The 24,255-nt window shown below is 41.2% G+C and overlaps 3 protein-coding genes across 3 annotated transcripts; 1 reads left to right on the forward strand and 2 right to left on the reverse strand.

The window, feature by feature from the left end:
• The first annotated feature begins 9,130 nt into the window (after positions 1–9,130).
• Positions 9,131–10,691, forward strand: LOC115672016 (ethylene-responsive transcription factor ESR2-like). The gene has a single exon (XM_030593752.2). The coding sequence runs from the start codon at positions 9,298–9,300 to the stop codon at positions 10,513–10,515; it is 1,218 nt and encodes a 405-aa protein (XP_030449612.1). The 5' UTR covers positions 9,131–9,297; the 3' UTR covers positions 10,516–10,691.
• Positions 10,692–15,550: 4,859 nt separating this feature from the next.
• Positions 15,551–16,768, reverse strand: LOC115671823 (probable E3 ubiquitin-protein ligase XERICO). Its single transcript, XM_056309964.1, has 2 exons — positions 16,295–16,768; positions 15,551–16,218 (listed from the first exon to the last, which is right to left on the reverse strand). Exons 1-2 carry the CDS (start codon positions 16,633–16,635, stop codon positions 16,047–16,049), a joined length of 513 nt encoding a protein of 170 aa, XP_056165939.1. The 5' UTR covers positions 16,636–16,768; the 3' UTR covers positions 15,551–16,046.
• A 1,386-nt stretch (positions 16,769–18,154) lies between these two features.
• On the reverse strand, positions 18,155–22,717 carry LOC115672017 (uncharacterized). The gene is made up of 15 exons (XM_030593755.2): positions 22,449–22,717; positions 21,178–21,328; positions 20,939–21,050; positions 20,689–20,838; positions 20,137–20,241; positions 19,970–20,053; positions 19,770–19,885; positions 19,591–19,692; positions 19,395–19,508; positions 19,255–19,311; positions 19,068–19,134; positions 18,925–18,978; positions 18,745–18,819; positions 18,605–18,640; positions 18,155–18,450 (listed from the first exon to the last, which is right to left on the reverse strand). Exons 2-15 carry the CDS (start codon positions 21,195–21,197, stop codon positions 18,334–18,336), a joined length of 1,209 nt encoding a protein of 402 aa, XP_030449615.1. The 5' UTR covers positions 21,198–21,328; positions 22,449–22,717; the 3' UTR covers positions 18,155–18,333.
• Positions 22,718–24,255: the final 1,538 nt, after the last annotated feature.

Genomic DNA, 24,255 nt, shown 5'->3' on the forward strand with positions numbered 1-24,255 from the left:
AGCAAAGTGAAGACAAGCATCGCAGATTGGCCTTTAATGAGAGCTTCGATATCGCTTGATGCTCTCTCTCTCTCTCTCTCTCTCTCTCTCTCTCTCTCTCTCTCTCGTCTCACCTTCTCTTCTCTTGGACCGCTTGAATCAAAAACTTACTGCGCAAAACTGAAAACTGTTATAAGTTGTTGGAGCCGTGCAATGGGAAGTCCCCTGTCCCGTACGTGTGCACACACGCAATCGAGCAGACATGCATGCAATTTTTTGCGTAATCAATTCATTGTGTAGGGCATCGATGAAGAGTGTCGTTATCAGACTCTCACGCATGAGACATGTCTCCAATATCTAGACGAGGCTGCATCTTGTAGAGATCGTTTGAGAATCTCCCAGCAGACGCATAATAACATGAACACGTGTTTGTATATATCTTGTGTCATTATTATTTTTGAAGTAGGTTTTCCAGATTTACGCTACCTTGGTTTATTAACGCGGCGATATCCATTTATTACGCGCCTTCGGCTTTCGTGGACCAAGCTAAAAAACCAAGGGGCCAAAGCTAGCTAGAAGATAAGCTGGCTTTGGTACATTTATTTCAGCTCTTTTTGGTAAAATCTTGGACCGTTCGTCAGGTAACTAGCGAAAGTTCATTTTAAAATTTCTTTATAAGCTTCGGACTTGGAATTTGTTCTTCCCTTCTAATTAAAGTGTTAAATGTACCCTAATTCTTTGTTTTTTCTTTCTCTCCTTTCAAGGGGGACCAAGTATGTTCTAGATGCATTTTGTAGATATTGCTGGTGCGGGGCGTAGGTTGAGGTGATTTTCCTGTAGCATCTAGAAATTTTAACAGTTCATAAACCACACAAGATTTTGTAACGGTCCAGTTACTATCTTCACCAAGGTTTCTTGGATTGCCGATGCCCTGTCACGTGAATGTCGCGATGAAAATACGTGAGGTTTGGATGCTTAGATACCTTCGAGTTCTGTCGAAGAGACTCGATCGCGTTTTATTTGCATGGACAACATAATAATAACGCTGAATGAAAGAGATTACGATTCTAATCTATTTAAGTGGTCTCGAGGAGAAAGTAAATGAGACCGAGTCCTTGAAATCATGAAGAACCGTACCATCATCTTTAGTAGGGCTCCAGGAGCAGTGCTTTAATGCATGTCAGTCATTTTGGATGCATAGGAAGGCCTCGTTCCCTAGATCTAATGGTTCAAATGCAGTAAAGATCATCCATGGAGCATGAGGCATAAGCACTTCAATAGAAAGGCTGTCATCTTTACAGTAATTCTTCAAATAAGCGGAGTTGGACGTAAGCGCTATCCATATTAGCGTGTAATTTCCGTCAAATTGATTGGAACCCACATTGTCAAATTAAAAGGGCGAAGACACTAAATTGGAATGGACTTCAAAGTACAAGGACTGCAAGGCGCAATTTGCCATATTTGACATAATTTTTCTTGCTCGTGTTTTTCATGTACTGTTGACTGGGATGTGTCCGTGGTTATTGCGAGACTGACAAACAAGGGGACAACATAAACCAACAATCTCTTAAAAGAACTTGAAGGTACGTATCGAGAGAGTCTCGACAGCTTTTTCCTTCTCTTAGACAAAAGTCAAGGTTTTCGAACCTTGAATTTAAGAGGTAAGGGAAAATATTTATCTATAGAAGTAACTACGCAACTATGTTAGTGAAACGAAAAGCCACGGTAGGTTTTAAAGTTGGTGATTACATGAAAGGATGGACTCTCTTACAGGCTTTGGAATTTCTCACCTATTGGAAATAGCATACATATAGTGCTAGTTATATTAAGATCGGTTCACAGAATTAACACATTATATGTTTCGACAGATTTTTATTGAATACTAAACCCAGTTAACTCATTTAAAAACCCACTTAGTAGAAATTCAAATCTTAAACTACCTTATGTTAATCATAGCATAAAGGCATGGCCTTAGATATGTTGGAGGAAGTAATTTTGTAATTTACGTGGGCTTAAATAAGTACGAGTTATCGCAATAGTTATGAAAATTGGAAATAGTAAGAATAATTGTTGATGGGCATTGAAAATTGAACACGGGGTATATATTACGAGGAACTTATCAAAGAAAACCCTTAAGACACATTTGAAGTAACTATAAGGGTTATTACTACGAAAAACCCCAAACTGGTACATCTGTGACAAATTTTGCCCTTCGTTAATTTTCGTTAAATTTTACCGTCAAATTGCTTAGTTAAATGACACATGGCAATTGACGAATGTAACGGTTTTGGGGTTTTACTCTCCGTTTATCCTAGATGTATTAGTTTGTAATTTTTTTATATTAATTCAATTTAATGGAGGGTAAATTTGTTACAAATGTACCAGTTTGGGGTTTTTGGTCATCGAAAAATTAGTTTAGGGTAAATTTGTCACAGGTGTACCAGTTTGAGATTTTTCGTGGTATTAACCCTAACTATAAATCAAGTTTTAGATTTTACTCGATTTTTTATATTGTGATATGTGTAACCTTGAAAGTCAGACATTCTTTATTTGATGAAAAATATGGTTTTGCGGTTGTCGAATTGCCTATCAGTTTTAGTCCCTCCCATCTAGTTATCAATGCGCGGGGAGAACTTATTCGGTTTGACTGCGACTGAACTATAACTATGCTATAATATGATTTGACTGTGAATGATAATTGTGTTGTAATATGGTTCAACTGTGAAGTTTGTGACTTGTGTTTTGATGAAACTTATTTTAAAACAAACACAAAAAAATTGGGTGAGACACTTAAAAAGTCGTTTAAAGCACATCCCTAAGGTGCTTGCCAAGTGCCTTATTGATATTACGGCACCTATTTCATAGTTGAAACCACTACAGAAAACCTGTACCAAATAATATCTTATTAAGCTGCATCTAAGTTGCAGAGATTTACAAAAGCAAGTACACTCAAGGTGTTTTTTTTAAGGTAGACAAGGATGAGGAAGAGCGATTATCAGTAATAACTCTCTTTGGATATTATCATAAGGATTTTACACTCACTATAAAAAGGTTTTGAGATTAGCGAACTTATTATCATCGCCTCACCCAAATGCGGGAAGTTAGGAAATCTCTTCACATGAGATGTGTCGTAATTATACAGCGTAATACAAGCCATTTAAAAATTCATTAGAGATATGGATCGAGCTCATGAGCTCTCAAAAGATAATAGACTCTTTTCGCCACTACACATGGTACCTTTTTGAAGTATACCCTCGATGGATTGTAAGAGACATTCGGGGCCGAAGTAAAAACTATATTGGGGACGAGGTAAAACGTGAAAGGAAAAGGACTGGGAGGGAGATACAGTGGTCAGTTAGTCGTTGTAAATCAATTATTTGTTGGGGGGGATATTCAAAGGGAGCGTAAGATTTAGCAGACAAGTCCCCGACCCTTTTTCTGACGAAGGGGTACAACCCTTTCCTTTAGACGTCTCCATCTATCCACCATCATCATCCCAACCCTAATTCTCCCTCCTCCAGACAACTTCACGTGATATAATTTAATTTTCCTCGAAACCCTAATGACAGTAACCGCCACCATTCCTATATATGTAGAGAGAGAGACGGTTAACTTTTAATCCTAATGATATGTTAGGTGTATCGAATTTGGGGTCATGGAACTAGTGTACTAGATCATGCGTTTGGTAGGTTTTCTTTTAGTCAGTGTCGAATGAAATGCACTAGTTTGGTCATCAATGATTCAATATCATATGGAAAAAGATCTATTGAATCGTTTAATAAACAGATTTTCTTCAAATACCCGGCTTATAAGAGTCTTAGGACAAGGGGAAATTTCAAATTATGTTATAACCGGGACATGGTCGGACAACTTCTGAGCGCCGCCGGTGTTATCATGCAGAAGTTGATAATGTCTCACATAGAGAGAGAGAGAGAGAGAGAGAGAGAGAGAGAGAGAGAGAGAGAGAGAGAGAACCCTCGAGAGAGAGCTTTATCATCATTTGTAATTCTTTGGGTCTTCTTTGTTTATCTTTTTTCTTTTCTTTTACTGTTGATAATATTTAACTATGGTCTTGCCCGGAAAAACCGCCTCAGTCTTAATTACAAGGTAGATTGCAGCAGATGGACCACCCTCCCCCAATCTCCACGAATGGTCCTCACTGTTTTAAATTTTGTCTTGCATGTGCATGGTATTTGAAACCCCATAATAGAGTTTCCGTGAGCACTGTTAACTTGCAAAAATTGAATTTCTAGATTATTTCTTTCGAATATCCTGAGATTTGCCCCTTTTTTCACTCCTTATTCGGGCAGAATTATTCAAAAAAACTCCAACTAGGTTGAACGGGCACGAGAGCCAAGTCGAAAAGCGAGCTGTAATTACTCTTGCCTGGCTCATTTGCCAACATGTTTCCATCGACATAATGTTGTCTGAAATCATTTCCATAGGTTAAACTGATGACTGGAGCTTAGGAAATGTCAAGCTGGGGTCATAAATGACATCTACCCAATTATTTCGCATTTCGTAATGAACCCTATTTAACACGTCGATGACAAGATGGGTTCGTAGTTATCTCGTTTTTCTATATTCTTCTTCTGATGTCGATCTTGTTAAAATTGGAAATAACATACGAAGAACATTGTTATTCCACGGGACGGGTATACATCTGTACAAGTCGTGGATCGATCAACCAAACCCTTCAGAGGATTAGAAATTGCCCAACTGCTCAGGGAATTCAAGAGTTAGGGTTTATACGACAGTGATGACTATTGATCCTGGTGCTTCAGCAAAATCATTGTTTGACTGTAGTTATTATTGTTCGACAAATAAGGAGCTGCTTTCTGAGCTAAATGATGGATCTGAACGTGTCTTGTACCAGCGTACTCGAGCTTATGTAATTAGTCTACACGTATAAAGTAATAATTTTCATGCTCTGATTGCATTGTCCTCGATGAATGTCAACCGTTGGATCTAGAAAAGACAACAAATTCAATGCATAAAAATACATCCAAGGGTTGAGATGCATTGGCGTGACAAATTTGGCACACCTAATAAATTCCATCTTGTCGTTGCAAAAGGCTCCCTGTTTTCCTTTTCTCTTTTCTTGTCGATCAAGGGAAATTCGCAAGAAAATATTCAGTATACATTGAATAAAATCTGAAGTCGGTTATTTTGCTCGGATTTTTTCACTTGGGTAGCTTTTAAATAATAAATAACTAGCTAGGACTAATGATATGTCATTCAACGTACGTATGTCTCATCTAGGGTTAATAACATGTCGTATGGTACGTGATGAGACCATCCTTGGACTCGGAGTACGTTTATCATGCAGCAGCAGTTAATTTTTCTGTTTTTTTGTTGTTGTTGTTGTCTAAATTATGTAGTTTTTAGCACGTGTGTGATTCGCGAGCCCGTCTCAGTAAAGATTATTACATTTTTATGTCCTATGGGCGCTAAGCGTAAGATTCTATTATTTGATAATTACACTTCCATCTATAAGCTTTTTTTTCGATAGATTGCGATAGTTCATACCTCATCATATGTATGCATTGTCAAAAGTAGGAGACATTTAATCCGTAACCCCTCGGTGACCTCGTACTTGGAATTGATTCTTATGATTTCGTCTTTAGAGAAATCCGCCCAACTAATAAAAGCTAGCAAAAAACAACCTTTTTGATTTTGAACCACTTCTTTTTTTTAACAATTTATACTTTTAAATATATTGATTATAGTCCGATCGGACTTTACATCGATCACACACCCTAATTTTGCCCTTTTTTTAATAAATAATACGAGCTATTTAAACACGTAAATTGCCCAGTTTAATCGTATCAAGTCTTACTACATCCACATGGTGCCACTGAAGGGAGAAAATATTTAGTGATTTGCGAACGCAACGTCGATAGCTGACATGGCGTGCATTTTTCCGCTCCGAACCAATCAAAGATTGACATATATATACTGATGTGGATTTAGGATTTAGATTAACAAAATAAAAATTTTCCATTTACCTCACTTTTCCTCCTCCATCTAGGGTTTCCTCCATTGGACGAGGAGTTTCCGGCGCCGCGTCTAAGGCGACCATTGCCGGGCGTCCAATCCTCTCCGTCATCTTTATGGTCGGTGTTCATGGGGATGGAGTTGCAGATTTGAAGTCAACCACCGTTGCTCGCATCCATGGACAAGCAGCTATCGCTGGAGCCATGGTTGCAAATCTCGAAGTCCAACCGCGGCCATGGACAAGCTAGTATGGCCAAATCTGAAGGAAAGTTTCCTCAAATCTGAAAGCTCGACAATAGCAATGGTGGCCGTGGCGGGGCAGTTAAGATCCAAAGTTATTTGGAAGTTTGCCGTCAAGATCTCAAACTCGCCTGTCACCGTCATGGACGAACCTTTCTGGAGAAAATGAAAACAAAGAAAAACTTCACGATTGGAACTCATGGCCGAACCTTTCCCGTGCCCGTCCTGTCATGGACGAACTTCTTTCTTTTCCCTATTTTTTTCTCGACCGAACTTTTAGACTTGGAGTCATCGTGCTCGTGGCCATGGCTCCAGATCAACTCATGGCCGCGAGCTCTTGATCTGGAGCCATGGCCACGAGCGAGGATGTCTTGTTCAACGCTAGGGGCGTCAGCGGCGATGGCCATGGAAGAGTGCTAGGTATGGAGAAAAAAAGTGGGTGGAGGAGGAAGAAAGGAAAAATTAGATTTTAATTAATTTTTTTAGTCAAACTCAGCAAACACATGTCAATAAATTATTGGACAAGATTGAAAAATTCGTGGAACGTCGGCAATTGACATGGCACTTGCAAGCTACTGAATATTTTCTCAGCTGAAGGTTATTATGAAGAGGAGATTTTGTGAATGAAAACGAGATTTGCCACAACTAAACTTGTGGTTACATTGGTTTTCCTTATAATATAATAAGGGCTTTGCTAGCATAATATTTTTTGAGCCACTGTAGAGTAACGGTATATTGTGAGTCACAAACTCTTAAAAGAGTGGACCTCACAATAATTTTTAATTAATTATTTTTTTATGGCCTAAAAGAGGCTATTAATCTTTCAATGGATTGAGGACAGTCACATAAGTATTCCTCATATAATAATATACAATCATCAAAATATGCAGACAAAAAAACATAGACCCGAAATAAGGATCTAATAATTGAACCACTCGAACCCTGTTGGGAGAAAATATTGCGTACTCATCTACATATATTAGGCCTAATTCGTTTAAAAAATCACAACTTTAGATCTAGTCCCAATTTTGTCCCGAGCTTTTTTGCCTAAAAAAAACCCAAACTTTAGGTTCAGTCCCAATTCTACCCCGAAATTTTTTTTATCTTTGAAAAATCTCAAACTTTAGGTCCAGTCTCAAATTCTGCCCTGAACTTTTTTGGTCTAAAACAAATCACCAATTTTAACTCTAGTCTCAAATTTGTCCCAAACTTATTTTTGCCCAAAAAAATCACCAACTTCAACTCTAGTCCCGAATTTATCTCGAACTTCTTTTTATCTAAAAAGAAATTACCAACTTTCAATCTAGTCCCAAGTCTGCCCCCGGTAACATTCTATCCAAAAATTGCCATTAGTTGTTTGACAAGGCATTTCGACACCGATAACAAATCCACATTAGCAAGGTGATGTGGAAAATTACCTCCAAAATGAAACCGTTCTTTGATATGAAAATTAGGAAAATTCGGGATAACTAACAACGATTTTTGGACGGAGGGCTAACAGGGCAAATTTGGGACTAGAGTTAAAGTTGGTGATTTTTCTTAGACAAAAAAAAAGTTTGAGGTAGATTCGTGACTAGACCTAAAGTTGGGGTTGTTTTATAAACAAAAATAAGTTCGGGACATATTTGGACTGAATCTAAAACTGAGTTTGTTTTTAGACAAAAAAAAAAGTTCGAGGCAGAATTGAGACTATATCTAAAATTGGGATATTTTTTAGGGAATTTGGCCCATATGTTGTAATAGTACGAATGTAACTGTTACCACAAACTAAATTTTATTTCACGTTGATAGATTGCAACAATGCCATTATGCAAAATCACATGACTAAGTTCGAGAGGTGCTTATATGTGAAGTTAATGATGGGTCGATACCACACGTAGGTTGAAAATATGGTGTATATCTGTACGTATATATATATATATATATATATATATATATATATATATATATATATATATGTATGTATGTATGTATATATGCTAATCCCCGACTGTGATTCTGCATATCACAAAGTGCGTCCAATTGCAAGTCTAGATTCACGCACTCAGGCCAGCTGTCCGGTTGCTGTCTCTACTTTGATCCATGGGGTAATCCCCGAATTAGACGTTTGCTTCATTAGCCGTAACCCTCTTTCATCATAAAGAAAATAAATTTTCTCGAAAAGACTTGTAGTTCATACCCTGACGGTGTGAAAATTAATTCGACAAGTATGTTGGGGTTTGCATTCTAAGACATTCTTTGTGTAGAAGTTTTGGGTACAAAAGTTGTTAGATAACCCATCCTTCCCAAAAACTTGAGCCATTAAAAAAAAAAGCCTGACTACGTATATGCATCGTAGTACTTTATTCTCCTTATACATGTGAACTGATCTTTACTTGTGCAAAATAGGATGTGGGTGTAACCACGTTAAATAGATATTCTAAAACAGAAAAAGTGACGGAATGAATGAAAAGTGAAATGGGCAACGAAGCGGAGCAAAACCTTTTGCCGCGAAAGTTTATATACTTCTCATATATTATCTTGAGCAACGAGTACAATTATCTTTCGACCAAAAATATGCAACGAGATATATAATATCTTTCTTAAAAGGTGTTTATTACGATGTAAATAATCAATTGAATAAAGCTCCAAGGATTGTTACTCGCCGAGATCAAATTATCAGTGGCATCTCGATGTAGTTGTGGGGGTCCTGCTGCATTTCCAAGGATTGTTATATCCGCTGTAACTGGCGTAAATAAAGGATTACATTACAAATGAGGACGACGGGGGAGGCTTTTTCCTACTATTACAAGAAATGAATAAAGATATACAAAGGCAAACTGTGTAGCGAGCATGATGTGTGAAAATGAAACTCTCCACGTACGTGTCTATCCTGAAGGGGGAGGGGGAGTCCGTCTTCTCTATAAATACGCCTCTCCCTCGCAGCTTCTAGCCACCAAACCCTAAAGTAGTCCTCAACATCAAAGCTTCCCAAGAGTCTGCATCAACCCCCTAGTGATCAGAACCACACCACACCCACCATCTCTCTCTCTCTCTCTCTGTCTCTCTTCTCTTCTCTTCTCTTCTCTTCATATTAAAAACATGGAAGACGCAATTAGGAGGCTCAACGGGGCCACTCAAAACCCCGAGACCAACCCCACTGAAACCGCCATCCCTGACCACCCCAAGAAACCCTCCACCACCACCATCGCCGCCGCCGCCACTGCCAATCCCAACAAGAGGGCTCTGAGGGACGGGGTCCCCTCCGGCGGTGCCACAAGGTACCGTGGGGTGAGGCGGCGCCCCTGGGGCCGCTACGCTGCGGAGATAAGGGACCCGCAGTCGAAGGAGCGGCGGTGGCTGGGAACCTTCGACACGGCGGAGGAGGCAGCCTGCGCCTATGACTGCGCCGCCCGGGCGATGCGAGGGATCAAGGCCCGCACCAACTTCGTGTACCCGAACTCTCCTCCCCCGCTCCCTCACTCCGCCCACCACCACCTCTTCAACCTCTCCAAGCAGTCGGCCCCGAGCCAAACTTTCCGTGGCTTCCCAGTCGGGAGCCGCTCCAGCTGGCAATCTGCTTTTGCAACTGGCGGCGACTTTACCTCGGCAGCTTCTCAGAGGAGCGTCGCCACTGGCTCCTCCACGCTTGACATGCTCCTCCTCCACGATCTCCTCAACTCTTCCTCGAGCGCCACCACCGCTTCTCTTTACTCACCTTACGGCCATTTCCCAAACCTGCAGACTTTGACCACGTCTACTCCCATCACCTTCTCCGGAGGGTCTCTGGTAAGTCCCTCGGCTGGCAATCCAAGTTCTTCTTCTTCTTCCATGAACCTCCATCTCGCGGAAGACCATCAAATCTGTCCCGTGAAGAGCTCTGTCAGTGCGAGCATCTCGACAATGGCATCGAAGACGGATGATCACAAGCATGACGTGGAGCAACTATTTCCTCAGGAGTACTCGTCGAGTAATTCGGGGCTGCTGGAGGAAGTCATCGAGCGGTTCTTCCCAAAACCCTCATCGCCGCCGAAGAGCCAGCAGGCTTGCTCCTCTGCCACCACCGAAGAGCCTGCTGCTTCAGTGGAGTGCTCTGCGGCCGGCAGCGAGTATGCGTCCGACTCAACAGCGAGCTTGGAGCAGCTGGAGAGCTTCGACATACTTGCTGCTGCTGGACCACAGGCCATGGCGCTGTGGGGCGAGTGGCCAGAGAACGGATTGCAGACGATGCAGGACCAGTACTCCATGTTCGAGGACTTATTCCAGTGCCCTGAAAGTGCGATGAGCAGCTTCGCAGCAGCCACTGTTGAGAATGCTTAGCGGCGGGTTCAAGGTGATGACGATGATTCCATAAATAATATTAGTGAAAGTAATTTCAGGAGGAGATGAGAGGTTTGTAGTTGTATGCAAACAAGCTTGCCCTCTTCGAGATCATTTTTCGGCATGATTTTATGTCTCCTACTAGAAACTTTTTATTTAAAGATCAGATTGACTTCTCTCTCTCTCTCTCTCTCTCTCTCTCTCTCTCTCTCTCTCTCTCTCTCTCTCTCTCTCTCTCTCTCTCTCTCTCTCTCTCTCTCTGTGGATGTTTTGTCGGAGCCAAGTGCATGCCTCGACATGAGCAATCAGGGTTTCTTTTCTGGAAACAGGTATCTAGCTGATTCACTTTCTATTTCAAGGAGGTTTTTCTCCCAAGAAAGTACGACGATCGATGCAGAATCTTGCCTACAAATATCTGTTCTTCGTTTCAAGACAGCTTTTGGTTGAGTTTTGATAATGATTCCTAAAAAAAGGACGAAGAATCTATGTTTTTGTCCGATTTTCGTTTTCTTCCGAATTCCAATCAATTGGGTATGTTTTTTTTTCCCTAATTCATCTTCGAGAATAAAGAATGTTCTCGCTTGGAGGATCTAAAGGAAGCTCTTGAGTTGCTTCTATCTCCGGCCAGTAAGAACGAAGAACTAGGTCTAAACAAAAACTGCTTCTACTTGTCGTTTTTTCGTATAAAAAATTAACAAATAGATGAACTATAGTTAATCTAGACGTTATTGGCATTTAAAGTCCTTGTGATATAAACTAGAGGAGGTAAATAGCCATCTGTCGTTAATTTCATCGACTATTAACAGAAGGGAACTTTTCCTTTCTATTAATATAGTAGAACAATAGCGGAGTTCTAGTCATTTTCTTTCATTATGTCTCTGATTTAAATGATCTTTAAATTGCCAAGTAATGAGAAACTTACCCCTTTTAAGTAATCTAATGTACGATTATAGTGTTACAGTTGAGTGAAATTTTCGTATTACAAGCTTGCGAAATATTCAACAACACTAGGCGTCTCAATTTATCTAGTTGATTACATCGTCTCGAGCGGAAATTATACATTCAAATTCGACTGAATAAGTATTAAGTTTTCTCAGCCTGTCTGTTTTTTTCTTGCATCTTCGCTTCAGCAAAATTTCTATGTATGTAGCTGTATGTTCATGTATCTAGGGCATAGATTTCTTTAATTTCTTGAGAGAGCTGCAATGTTGAATATACAAAAGATTTGTTATTAATAAAAATATCCCGTAGGTTGAGCATCTTTTTAAAGAAAATATAGAATAGGAGGAATATTTAAATAGGTTCGGTTATTTATTGAATTTGAAAAACCCACTTTGCAAAGATCTCTTCCTTCTCTTCAGGATCGAACATCAATTGCAACGATTTGATAAACGGCTTATTAGGATAGATGCGAAGTTTTCTCTGCATACGGCTTGAGAAATTAGAAGATATATCTATGTATCCGATTCTAATGTCAAATAGATCTATAAAAGCATTTTATCAAATAAATTAGACTATGATAATTTAATACTTTTTTGTTCTTCTTTTCATTTATAACAAAAAATCATTTGGGTTCTTATAACTCAATTTTCTCAAATATTAGTGGGAAAACCATTTTAAAATGCAAAAACAAAATAATTAACGGCACAAAGATTAATCTACTTCTCGCGCAAGTCGCACATGGCATACGCAAGAGATCCTTAATCAAATGTGAACATGATCATGCATAAATGATTTTGAAGAATTCTTACATTACCAATGTTATTGGGATAATATTGATTTGCACAGACAATACCAATCAATTTCGGGTGTATTTAATGGATGATGTATGAGTCACGGATGCACATCACATCAATTGATTACTACATCTCGTGGATAGAAATTTTTCCATACGCGATGTTGTTATAAACCTGGAGGATCTTCTATGCTAAAGGAGAATATGGCATAAGCCTGAGAGTTCATTTATACTGAGCAGTAAAATGACTATGACTAATTAAAAATTTTCGAAGCTTCATCACTTCCGCAGCTTGCTCCAGCACACAAACCCCTGTTGTTTTCGCCTGTTAACTATGCTTGACTGCTTGTTACATGATGAGGTCTTCTTAAGAACAGAACATGTTGGTTTTACAGGGATCTAAAGTAGTCAATACGTAAGTCGTGCACCACACGATTGATTACATGGTTGATTAGATCAATATTCTGGATCTTGCTGTTAAAACCGACTTAGCTTTCGCTAACGGAGCTACTTTCGATTTTTCTTGAGCCTCCCTTGATTTCGGCTCTTAACTAGGTAAGCCATTTCAGAGAAACTTTTCTAGCTCTTACTTCTGGATAAAACAACGTCAAATGTTCAAGAGGGTCTCAAGGAACCTTGAAAATAGCCAGTGAATTGACTCCAAACCCTTTTTCAACTCCAAATTCGAGAGGCTCCTCCCGTGCTAGAAGATGTTACCCAGGAAAAGAGTCCGCATAACTAGAGAAACTGAAAGTTCCGAAGATGAGATATGTGTAGAGAGAGAGGATAATGAAGCTGAATGATTTAATTCAAATGTACCATCATTGTCAGCAAAACCTAACTTCTGGTGGAAATATTAATATATTGAATCAGCATCGCATGTCCTATCCACATGGTGGTAAAAAAGAATCGATTAACCTTTAAGCTAGGCCTATCAAATCCCGCTCATAAGGGACGGGCCATCTTAAGAACTAGAAGGCCTCGCCAACACTAGACATTAAATGAAGATGACGACCATGAACCAACCATGCATTTCATGCCTTTTTGGGTGACACTTAGCTTAACCCCCCTCTATATCTCCTCATAAAAGCTTACACGAAAGTGGAAAGGTGGATTGGATTAGAGGAACCCACCGCCTTTATGGGCACTGGTCATCTCGTTTGACTATGGTTATGACCGAGCTTGTTCGTGATGGTCCTTCAATTTCCATCGGTGTTGGCATATGTTTCGATTGAGTAGGAGGGAGTATAGTGGATGGACCAAAATGAAATGGAGGGCCACTAGACGAGTGGGTTTGCATTCTATTGGTAAAGCTTGTTTTGATGGAAATTTCACCCAAACATCAACTGTATTGCAAGTATCCCAATAGGCAATAATGATTTCCTCTTGAAGGGATGTTATCGACTTTTGTGAACTAACTTCGACGTCAAACAGTGACTCGTGCGCCGAGCAAAGTCTTGATAAAAAAAAACACGTTTATAATGAAATATCGAAGTTTTGTATATCTCATATTATATATCATGTGATGGAATGTTTGAAGACCAATATTTTAGAACTTTGACCATAATGGCTAGATCAGACGGAACCGATCTTTTTCCTCTAAGGGTTTCGGTCGATTTATCTACGGATTTGGTGGAATCGGTAAACCTACTATAGTTATAGTAAAAAATTAGGTATGTCTGAGCCTATTCATCTCTCCATGTATCCGCAATCCTATTTAGACACGTGCACGTCTACGAAAAAAATGAAACCACAAACCTTCTTCATGCCCCAGCCACTGTCTTCTCCATCCCTCTCTCAGCCTTCCTTCGTTCTAGCATCCTCGGCCAATGGCCATGTCGACACTTCCGGCCGCCGCCGCCACGGCCTCTCTCCACAACTCTGTCTCGGGTTCCCATATCTTTTGAGTGAAGGTAAACGATGCAGACGGCGTTGTCACTGATTTTCTAGATGGAGCGCATAAGTAGAACCAAGTACATGTGCCGGAAGCTAAGGAGAGCCATAATTATTTAACCTGGAAAGGCTGGAAAGGAGACATGAGGCCTGAAGGATTTGAAACTCGAAAGGACTTCAAAAAGTTGCTAGCGGGATATACTGTAGCGTCCTTTCTTTTGAACCCCGATTGGAAGGCGTTAGTGTTTATCACTATGCACCAAACAGCATTGGCAAGGTTCAATTGCTTTCTATGTTCGTATAAGATCGAAATTAGGATACTGGAACCGGAAGGCATTGATATGGTCCGGGATATTTCTGGCCAAAGCTCATTTGCAGAAAATTTTTGTTTATCTTTGACGCGTGTTTATTTCGCGGGAAACTCACTATTTGAAAAGCATTTCCCTGACAACGATCACTTGTATCACTTAAGAAAATTAATAGATCAATGAAAAATATTTTCATCATCCACAAAAATGTTTAGGAATGGATTCTTGCTGATATTCCGTTGACTAATTTTTTTAAGCGATAGAACCAATCTTTTTTAGAAAAATATTTTCTAAAATATTCTCTTTTCGAGAAACAAAACGGAACCCTAAGATGAAATTTTCTCGCAAAAGATCAAAAATTTGAAAAATATTTTCTTGAATATGATTATTTCTATCGTTTATAAAATTGCACTAACATAAATTATTTTTATTGTTAACGAAAACTTATGCATAATTTTTTATTGACGATGAAGATATTTTTCGGTTGACTATCTTTTAAACAATCAATATTAAGAAAACGTTCGCTAAGAGTGCGTTTGTTTCACGGAAAACGTTACGTTTTCCGTGAAATTTTTTCCAGAAAATCATTTTCCAAAAAAATAGTTAATTTTCCTTTGTTTGGTGATATGTGATCGAAAACATTTTCTGGTGTTTGGATCTCATTTGGAAAATGATTTCATTCCCACGATTTTATCTCAGGCAAAAAATAATTTTGAATTTTTTAATATTTTTATTTTTAAAAATAAAAATAAGAAAAGAAAGAAAATATTAAAATATTAAAAAAGTCAAGGAAAGCAATTCCGAAAAGTGTTTTCACCTTCTTAAATTAGGGAATTCACTTTTCTAATTTTATACATGAATGTTTTCCTTAACCGGAAAGTATTTTCAAGTGACTAATCATTTTCGACGAACCAAACGGATGAAAGTCCGAAAAACAGATTCCCAGAAAATACTTTCCCTTAAACAAGCGCATCCTTAATCATTGATTTTTTGCGAAGTAAAAACACACCCACTGAGTTTGCAAAGTCTCGATTATGCACATCTTTATTTTTACCCCATCCCACTATCTCCCAGACTTCTTATATCTGTCCATCATCTATTGATATTGAATACCCTTTTCAATTTATTTATTTTTTTTGGTCAAACCCTTTTCAAATTTGAATACATACAGATCAAACATCATTTGATACGTTAATCATTCACTTCCGGGCTTCCGTATTCGAGCCCGAAAATTTGGCCCGGCCCAATAAGTTTCAAAGAGTCTAACGGTGAACCGTACTTTTGGGCCAAACCGGGTTTCGGACTGTTCATTTAGACCCGCGCTATGCAGCAGACCTTAGAGTTCCCCCAACGTAGATGAAGAGCAGAATTTCAAGTCTTGACATGGACGAGTAGCAGCACTTAGGAAGTCCGATGAGGACCTTCATTTTGCTCGCCGGAAAGGCGGGAGACCGCGCTCACCGGAAAAGCTTAAGATGCACCGGATTCATGCAAAGATTAGTTCCGCCTCCTGGAGTCCTAGCAAGTCGAAACTCTCTTTGCATGGATTGAAAAGAATCCTAGCAACCATGAGAAATCCTCGCAAAATCCTGCGTCTAAATCCTCTTCGTTTCCTTTATTTCGTGTATGCTCTTGGCGTTACACTGACTTCCATCAAGCCTACAACCAAAGCTCATAGTGGCAGATCCAGGACTTCCTCTAGGAATCCTCCGTCTGCGCCCTAAACGAAATGAAGGGATATGTAGCAGAATATATTGTGATGTGAACCTGGTTAAATATGTTAAGGATTCAGTCTATATAAGCTAGCTAGCAAAGGGAGCGGCAAAGGGGACAAGTGTTGGACCGGTAACCTTGGAACCACCTCTCCAGGCAGCCCTTGTGGAAGACGTGCTTGCACCTCTCCACCTCGCTCACTTCCTCCTCGTCCTCGAACCCGCTCAAGCACACGCAACACTCCTCCGCCGCCGCCGCCCTGCTGCCGCCACGGCGACGACGCGACTCGAACCGCCTGACCCGGACTGCGGAGGCCCTGCTCCTCTCTCCGGCAGGGGGGCGGGAGTCTTCTCCGTCTTCGGGAGCCAAGGACGCGGCCATGTTGAGCAGCATGGCCACCACGTAGACAATGCTCATCACGAGCATTGCCAGCAAGCCGTCGGGAGGACCCGGGTAGCTCGAGATACCCATTTGGCTTTTCCGTTCGTTCTCGGCTTTTTCCTTGCTTTACTTCTCTCCTTTCCGGGAGACTTCGCCGGCGAGACTTGACCTCCGCACAGAACGATGGAGCTCGACGCTCGCCCTAGACGAGACGGCGGGGCTTCGGGCTTGAGGCTCTTCTTAACCACGAATCTCGGTTGACCGCCGGGGCCATTGGCATCGGGAGCCCGGAGTCACACGTGGCGGACACGTGTAGGGTGCACGTATGGGGGATCTTGAGGTGGCTGGATCCGACTCGCTTATAGCCTCGAAAATATCCCAAAGTCCCAATCGACAGTCACTAAAAGCCATGAAAGAGGTACACATCTTTTTCTAGCATTTCCATTCAGAACTGTTTCTTGTCAAGTCCTCAACAATGCCCTGATTGTGATATCTTTGAAAGTATGGGTGATTTAAACCTCTTGAACGGGTGAGACGTGTCGAATTTTGGATGGCTCTAGACTGAATCTGTGCGTGATTAAACTCATTTTTATATAATATAATCTGAAAAAATGATACGAACCGTCTTTGAATTTTGACTCAATGTGCAATTTGATCCCTGAACTTTTAATTTGTTCAATATGATCCCTGGACTTTTAGTACATATTCAATTTAGTCCATGTACTATTTAAAAATATTCAATGTAATTCTTCAGGACTACATTGAATATTTGCAAAATGAATTGATCGGTAATTGATGCAATGCGAACCCGATTAGGCTTCAATTCTCCCTCTAGATAGAGATGATTATGCTCAGCTTCGAAACTTAAAACCGAGACCCCACTGCCAAAACCCCCCTTCCCAACCGTCCGCCACCTCTTGAATCACCGCTGCCGGTGCCGGTGCTGGTGCCCCTGTTGCCTTCCCTCAATTTCTCCCCGTCACAAAGCCTCGAGGCCACCGTTGCCAGCGGCGTTGTACCCCTTCGAGGCCGTCAAGGTCGCCGCGAAAGCCGGAGATATTTTGCTCTCTACGACTCAACACGGGCCTGGATGTCGAAGTTGAACAACAGGGTGGCGATGCTGACACGTGGACATGCACGTGGAGCAGGAGGAGAGGTACATTGAGCCGAGAGGCCTTCATGTCTGACACCGACAAGCTCCCAGTTGGAGATTTTGTCGGCCTCTTCCGTCTGCTTCGACCTCTCAACACCTCTATTTTCGTTTTTTTATTTACTGACCCGTCAAAACCCATCTTTTAGTTGGACCCTTTTTAGATAACCTACCTCTACCTCTTATCAAAATTTCAAATAACCCCATATTCTACCTGATCAATTAAATATTGTCAAAATATCATCAATTCATTTTGCCAGCTTCACTTATCCTTAGTAACATAAATAGCTTATTGTCCCTCCCAGTATAGCACAAATAAGGGCGTCGGATCCTCCAAAGATGAAAGCTGAAACGCCAAAGGATCTCTTTGCTTTCAGGAACACGAGCCCCTTTAGGTCGAGATTCGTGATATTTCAGCGTCCGTGTTTCGAGGACGCTGAAAATCGGCACTAAGCCAGCTAAACTCTCGAAAGAACTCGAGCAACTTTCAATTAATAGCGAGAAATATTCTATCATTTGGTGAATCATTAGCTCTGTGCGGCTAATTAATGCGGGATATACAGCTATATGCGATACTGTAAATATTAACTATGACTATGAGTATGGTCCTGCGGAATCCGCTGCTGCGATTTAACTCTCTAGTGAGATTTCTTCGTCTGAGAAGGATCGATTCCGATCGACCTAAAATAGGCCTTTTCTGCATCATCCATCCGTCTCTGAAACATACCCCACTCCTTCCTACACCTCTCTCTGACCTGTCACATGCCAAAACACAATCTCTGAATAAGCTTCTGAAGAAATCGATGTTTAAAAGACTTTAGCAGCTCTTGGGAAAGAGAGAGAGAGGTGTGTAATCTTTTCACGGCACATGCATAACAGGTCCAACTTATATTGGACACTTTTACATACCCCTTGCCATGGTGGCTTCCCATCGTGCACTTCTCCCTGCAGGACATCAACCAAAAGAAACATTTACTAAGATATCCGATGCCGAATGGGTCATTACTTCTCTTGACAACAGAATGAAGAGACAAGGATTTTCCACCTACCTGGTTCCCTAGTGAGGGGATTGTTTGATGAACTACCCACTGAGCATCTACTACTCCTATCTTCTGGTGTGCTGGCTGTTTCATTTGATATTTCAGGAACACAGCATAATCAGACACAAGAAAGGTAGACAAATGCCGATTACTGAAAAACAAAACGAAATCAAAATGCGGGTCACAGACCTCTACACATCTCTGGAGAGCAAAGTCGAGACCCCATCCGTGGACCAGGTCATTCTGCAAATCCCCGCACTTTAAGATTAAAGAAGGAAAAGGCAAATTGAAATTAAAGAAAAGGGTACAAAAGCTGAGTATGCTCAGGTGACCTGAAGCATATGCCACACGCAGCGCCAAGCATCTCGTGAGAAAACTGGAGCCATTATCTCAACAAACCTGGAAATGTCAAATGTAAAATTCTGTCGGGATCCATTTCCATCAATAATTAGTGGTGAGGAGATAATAAGGAGCATCTCAAGAAAAGGAAAAATTAATAATGACGCTCGAAGTTCCTACGCTGCACATGGGGGCTTATTGGGACTAGTACACCAGCCAGGTCTCTCCTGTGTTTCTCTGAAAAAGAAAAACTACTGTATGATTACTTACTAATCGAAGATTATAACTTTTAGCAAAAACAAGGGTCGCGTCATTCTCACTTGTGAACTTCTCGATCACCTCTCCTTTTAGTCATCTGCCATGTTAAGCCTTTGTTAGGCTCCAGACCTGGCTGCGAGATCTCCAAGCCGTGCTTCCTCACCAATTTTATGTATCTGGCATGGTACCACGCAAAACTTGATGAGTTTCAATTATCAGAGATGTAAATAGTAGAAGAGTTATATATATCTCGCTTACTCTTCTGCATTAAAATGCTCAACCCCTAAGTCTTCATCCCATATGAAAATGTAGTCATAAGGTGCCACAATGTCAGGATGCAAGAACCGCTTGGCATACCACCTGAGGAGAGACATTGAAATCTAAGCACCAAGAAAGTTCAGGAAATATACTGCACACTACGGGTAGCAGTTCATTACCACTTTGTCTGCTTCCTAACGCTCACATGTATGGCCCTCTTGGACCATTCATATTCATCCCATTCAGTTGTTCTTCCATCATAGTGGAACAAGAGAATGGTAAAGTTCTCTGAAAACTGTGAGAGGAACACATTTAGTAATGCATGTGAACAGAAACAAATGCTACGCACATGAGCAAAATTTGCAGAGTGAGAGAAAACCTTTTTAACGGCATCATCGATATTCTTGTGCTGATTATAACCAACAGTGAAGGTCACCAGGTACCTAGGTTTAATGGTTAAGTCCTGAAGATGACATATTGATTAGACATCTGGGAAAACTTTGAGTTGCTAATTTCGTTCAGTTCAGTTCACAGGCAGAGACGCACCTCACTCGGCTTACCCCAGAGTCTGCGCATATAAAAATCTGACTCTGCAGTGACAATTCCTGGTGGCAGTCTTTCTGCACCTCTGGGATTTGAAGGGACCCAAATCTGTAACAAAATCATGACGACATCTAACGATTCTGAGTAAGAAGAAAGATAAGGAAGTACCTATCGAGATAAAGCAGAGACGAACGGAGAGCATCAACTTGTTCATTAGTCAAACAAAGTACAAACATGCAATTGCTATCAGAGGACATAAATTCCTTTCGGGGACCTGTATTTTCTTTTGTTTACAGCCAAAGCAGAAACCATGATGCAATTATGATCGATGAAAATCCACTGATATTTACATATGCTGGAAAGAGCAGAAAGGTTTTCAATGATAATAGCCATGAAGTCCGATCTGATATATGCCTTTCTATTCAGGATGGTCAATCACCCTCAAGCATTAACCAATAACAAGAGCACATACAACAGGCATAAATTTTCAAGCGTTCGCCTTCCTCATTTCCAGATATGCTGTCAGCATTGAGCTTTAATAAAAGGAGCTTTTACCTTAGATGTACCGTTTTGAGCTTGATCTGAGCTGCTATTATAACCCTTCTCACCAGACAAATTTAGAATTGTTTGGGTAGAGAGCCCTGTTTTTGGGTCCTCCGAATGCATGACATCAACAGCAGTCTGAGGGCCGGTTGGAAGATTAAACTGGAGAGAAGTAACCAAAAGATTCAGATAAGAGGGAGAGTGCAAATAAGGTAAGAAGACGAAAAATGAAGAAGTGAATCAAGAGAACCAGACGGGATACCTTAATTAGAGACAATGTAGGAAAAGATGCTCCAACGAAGAAACCAAACACAATTCCCACAAATGTTGTAATTATCAGCCTCATGGAGTCATTCGACTTTTTACACCCAGCGCTGCAACCACCGAAAGACAAGTGATTCAGAAAGATAACTTTCAGCAGCCCATAACACTCGACATTATTCACTCAGAAACAGTAAACAGTCCCTTTGCATAGTAATACAAGCCATCAATAGTTATAACCTGCGTGTAGGATTCCCCATTTCCTCAACAATCTTCTCAGAGCGTGTTCGCGATGGGGAAAGCACAAGATGCTCCGCATCTGTTTCAACAACTTTTCAGTCGCCTGTCCTCCATTTCAGTCGAGAAGGCCCCCAATGAAAGTGCAGTAGACCTGAAAAGTAGACAGAAGATACAGTAAACAGCAAAACCACTTTGAGAACACTTACAGATTCCACTCTGTCGCTGGACGATTGTATTTGGTCAACTTGGAGAGTGCAAGGAAGTAAAAGTTGTAGCTTCAGTTAGATTACTTCGGCTAGTCAAGCACATCCACTAAAAAAGTTAAAGAATGCAAACCATCAGGGGCACAGTCTCTGATGAGCAACACACAAGATAATGCTAGCAAGTTGTGCCTCTCTCCTAAACAGAAGGGTTCACGACTCCCAACTCCGCCTCCATCTATCGCTCCCTGCTCTCACGAACCGGGCGGATAACATAAGAGCTGATGCTTCAAACTTCACATTCAGCACAGATGCCAATGTCTACCACCAGCATGCAAGATCTTGCCAGTAAAAACCTACTACGGGTTCCTTTCTTTGAACAGCTTCTCTTAGACCAAGCGACACTCAAATGTCCTCTCAGTCACCGCGAAAAAAAAAGAAACGAAAAAAAGAAAAAACAAATGATCCGATCCACCTCAATAATCAGACCATCAGAACAATGCGTTCGTGTGTGGCGGTCCTAAAACGCATACCATCATTCTAAACCACGAACAATTCTGCTTGCTCTGAAAAAAAAAAAAAAACCAACGGAATCATACGCATGAGCCTCAGCTCCACCTTTGAATGAAAATTCCCTCTGTACCGTACCGGACCGATCGCATTGCCGGCAAAGTCAACATAACCAGAGACATCGGACCGGACAAGGACACGTTTTCCTCGAAATCTATCGCGAAAACAGCTACGAACAGCCCCAGACGCAAGCCGATTCGTACAAAAAAAGAAGAAAAACAAGTACTTTCCGACTACTTCCGCGCTTAGCCAACAATCAGCCGAATCGCGCGGGACGATGTCTAAACCGCCCCCGCTCCCCTCACCAAACCACAAGGGGAAAACTCCAAACCTCGCTCGCCGCCGCCGCGACCGATCAAAGACCTCCGACGAAAGCAGAACGCCGAAGCCTCCTCGGGGCGCGAGAAGAAAGCCCGAATCCCTCGCGGACCGCCACTCACGGCAGCGCGCGGCCAAGAGAAGGACGGAAGGGAGGGAGGAAGGTGGGGAACCGGAACGCACCTGATGAAGAAACACGCGGACCCCCGGGAGCGGCGGAGAAGCGAGCGCGCTGGCCCGACCGTACCGGCGGGGATCAAAACAGGGGGAGCAGCGGGGAATCACGAGAATCTAGCCACCCCCCCCCCCCTGCGCGAAAAGCGCCGCGAGCAGAGCGAGGATGGCGTGAGGAAAAGGCGGCAGCGGAGGAGGAGGAGGAGGAGGAGGATCAGCGAGGATGTCGTCGCTGGCGATGATTAACAACGAGATTGGTGCGGTGGACTAAGGAAGACCAACCTTATATATATATATATAGACACCCGATTATAAATCAAAGAGGCTCTAGAGATAGAGGGAATTTATCGTTTTGTGTGAATTTATATTTATTTATTTATTTATATGTCTTGGAATGTTTGTCCACACGGGGAATAAGTTGCTGGTCCTGGTAACAAAAATCTTGGTTTTTTTTTACCCCTTAACGGTAAGTTTAGATTAGATGATATGTCTCGACCGACCGTTGCCCGTCTTTCTCCGAAAAATTTTGTTGGATTCAAAGTTTTGAAGGGGGCGCTTCCCAAAATTGAGATAATCGATGATTATAGTAAAGCTTTTATCTACCGAGGATTGGTTTTGCGTGCCCGGCTCGAAAAGATTGGAGGAATTGATCCGAAATCTTTTCGGGAATTGTCATCTAGGCGTCTCCCCGAGTTGATCGGTTCTGTAATCGCCGGTTATCTATTTTATGGGGAGTGTAAGGTCGTGGTCGCGGTGTGAAGTCGTGGTGTTTGGTTAGTTGCGATTTTTCTTGGCTTTCGTATTTCCGAAAGAGTTGAGGTACGACGGTTTGATTTGCCCCGATCAGAAACGGTATTTAGCTAAAACAACAAGGAGAAATTGGGATTAGATAGGGCGAAGGGGATTGGCATGCGGTTATTCAATCATGGATTGAAATTGAGAAAGTGAACTGGTGGTTAGCTGTCGAATATAGATAATGCAGTTGCCTGAAAAGGCCACGAGCATAGCAACTTTGCAGGAAATACCGTTTTACTTTTGTGTCGTAGTAAGAAGTGCATTCGAGTTACGCGCGCGCGCGACCGACTTAAAAGACTTTTGTGAAATTGCCTCGTTACAAAGTATTTGAATTATTTGATGAATAATGTGAAGAAATTTACATATACACGTGAAAAGAGATATATAGTTCTAAATTCAAAACTTCTTTGGTAATACTGTTTACGATATGGATAAGATTCAAAACAACTTTGAGATACGTGTGAGATAAAACGGAATTACTAGTCAAGTATATTTCCATCCATAGATTATGTATAAAGCAAGTAATTAAGAATATTTAGGATAAGAAAAACAAAAAGGATGTCAATCTTTAAAAATTGGAGGTCGTCTTTTGTATAGCAGAATTAGATTACTATTGATTATCGGGAAAATTATCAAAAAAAGTCGCAAATCTATTGTACTTTGACTCATAAACCTTTCGATTTTGCTAATTGAGTATTAAAAGTTTTCACCTTTTGCCAGTTGAGTCAATTTGGCCAATTTTAACCAGGAATCGCCACGCAAGAGGACCGACGTTGACGTGGATAAATTTTTTTCTTTTCCTTTTTTTTTTCTATCAAGTTCGGCAAGGGCCGGCGACCCTCGTCGGCCACTAGGCGAGAGCTGTGAGGGTTGGCCAGCGACCCTCGCCAGGCTTGGAAGAAAAAAGAAAGAAAGAAAGAAAATTAATTAAAAAAAATCAGATTTAAAAAAAAAAAAAAACTATGCACGTCAATGCCGGTCGTGTCATGTAGGACGGTCAGCGTTCACATCAACGCTTTTT

This window comes from Syzygium oleosum, unplaced genomic scaffold (assembly GCF_021117445.2).
Source record: "Syzygium oleosum isolate NSW1041296 unplaced genomic scaffold, Sole_v2.1 Sole_v2.03, whole genome shotgun sequence".
Classification (NCBI taxonomy): Eukaryota; Viridiplantae; Streptophyta; class Magnoliopsida; order Myrtales; family Myrtaceae; genus Syzygium; species Syzygium oleosum.

What these genes read in the sequence shown, in the direction of transcription:
- LOC115671823 (XM_056309964.1), bottom strand. Translation starts at nt 16,635, where the DNA reads ATGGGTATCTCGAGCTACCCGGGTCCTCCCGACGGCTTGCTGGCAATG. An exon ending in AGGTGGTTCCAAGGTTACCG is followed by an intron (nt 16,219 to 16,294) that starts GTCCAACACTTG and finishes ATATTTAACCAG; the next exon opens with GTTCACATCACAATATATTC.
- LOC115672017 (XM_030593755.2), bottom strand. Translation starts at nt 21,197, where the DNA reads ATGGGGAATCCTACACGCAG. An exon ending in ATGGGGAATCCTACACGCAG is followed by an intron (nt 21,051 to 21,177) that starts GTTATAACTATT and finishes CGGTGGTTGCAG; the next exon opens with CGCTGGGTGTAAAAAGTCGA. An exon ending in GTTAGGAAGCAGACAAAGTG is followed by an intron (nt 19,693 to 19,769) that starts GTAATGAACTGC and finishes GTCTCTCCTCAG; the next exon opens with GTGGTATGCCAAGCGGTTCT.
- LOC115672016 (XM_030593752.2), top strand. Translation starts at nt 9,298, where the DNA reads ATGGAAGACGCAATTAGGAGGCTCAACGGGGCCACTCAAAACCCCGAG.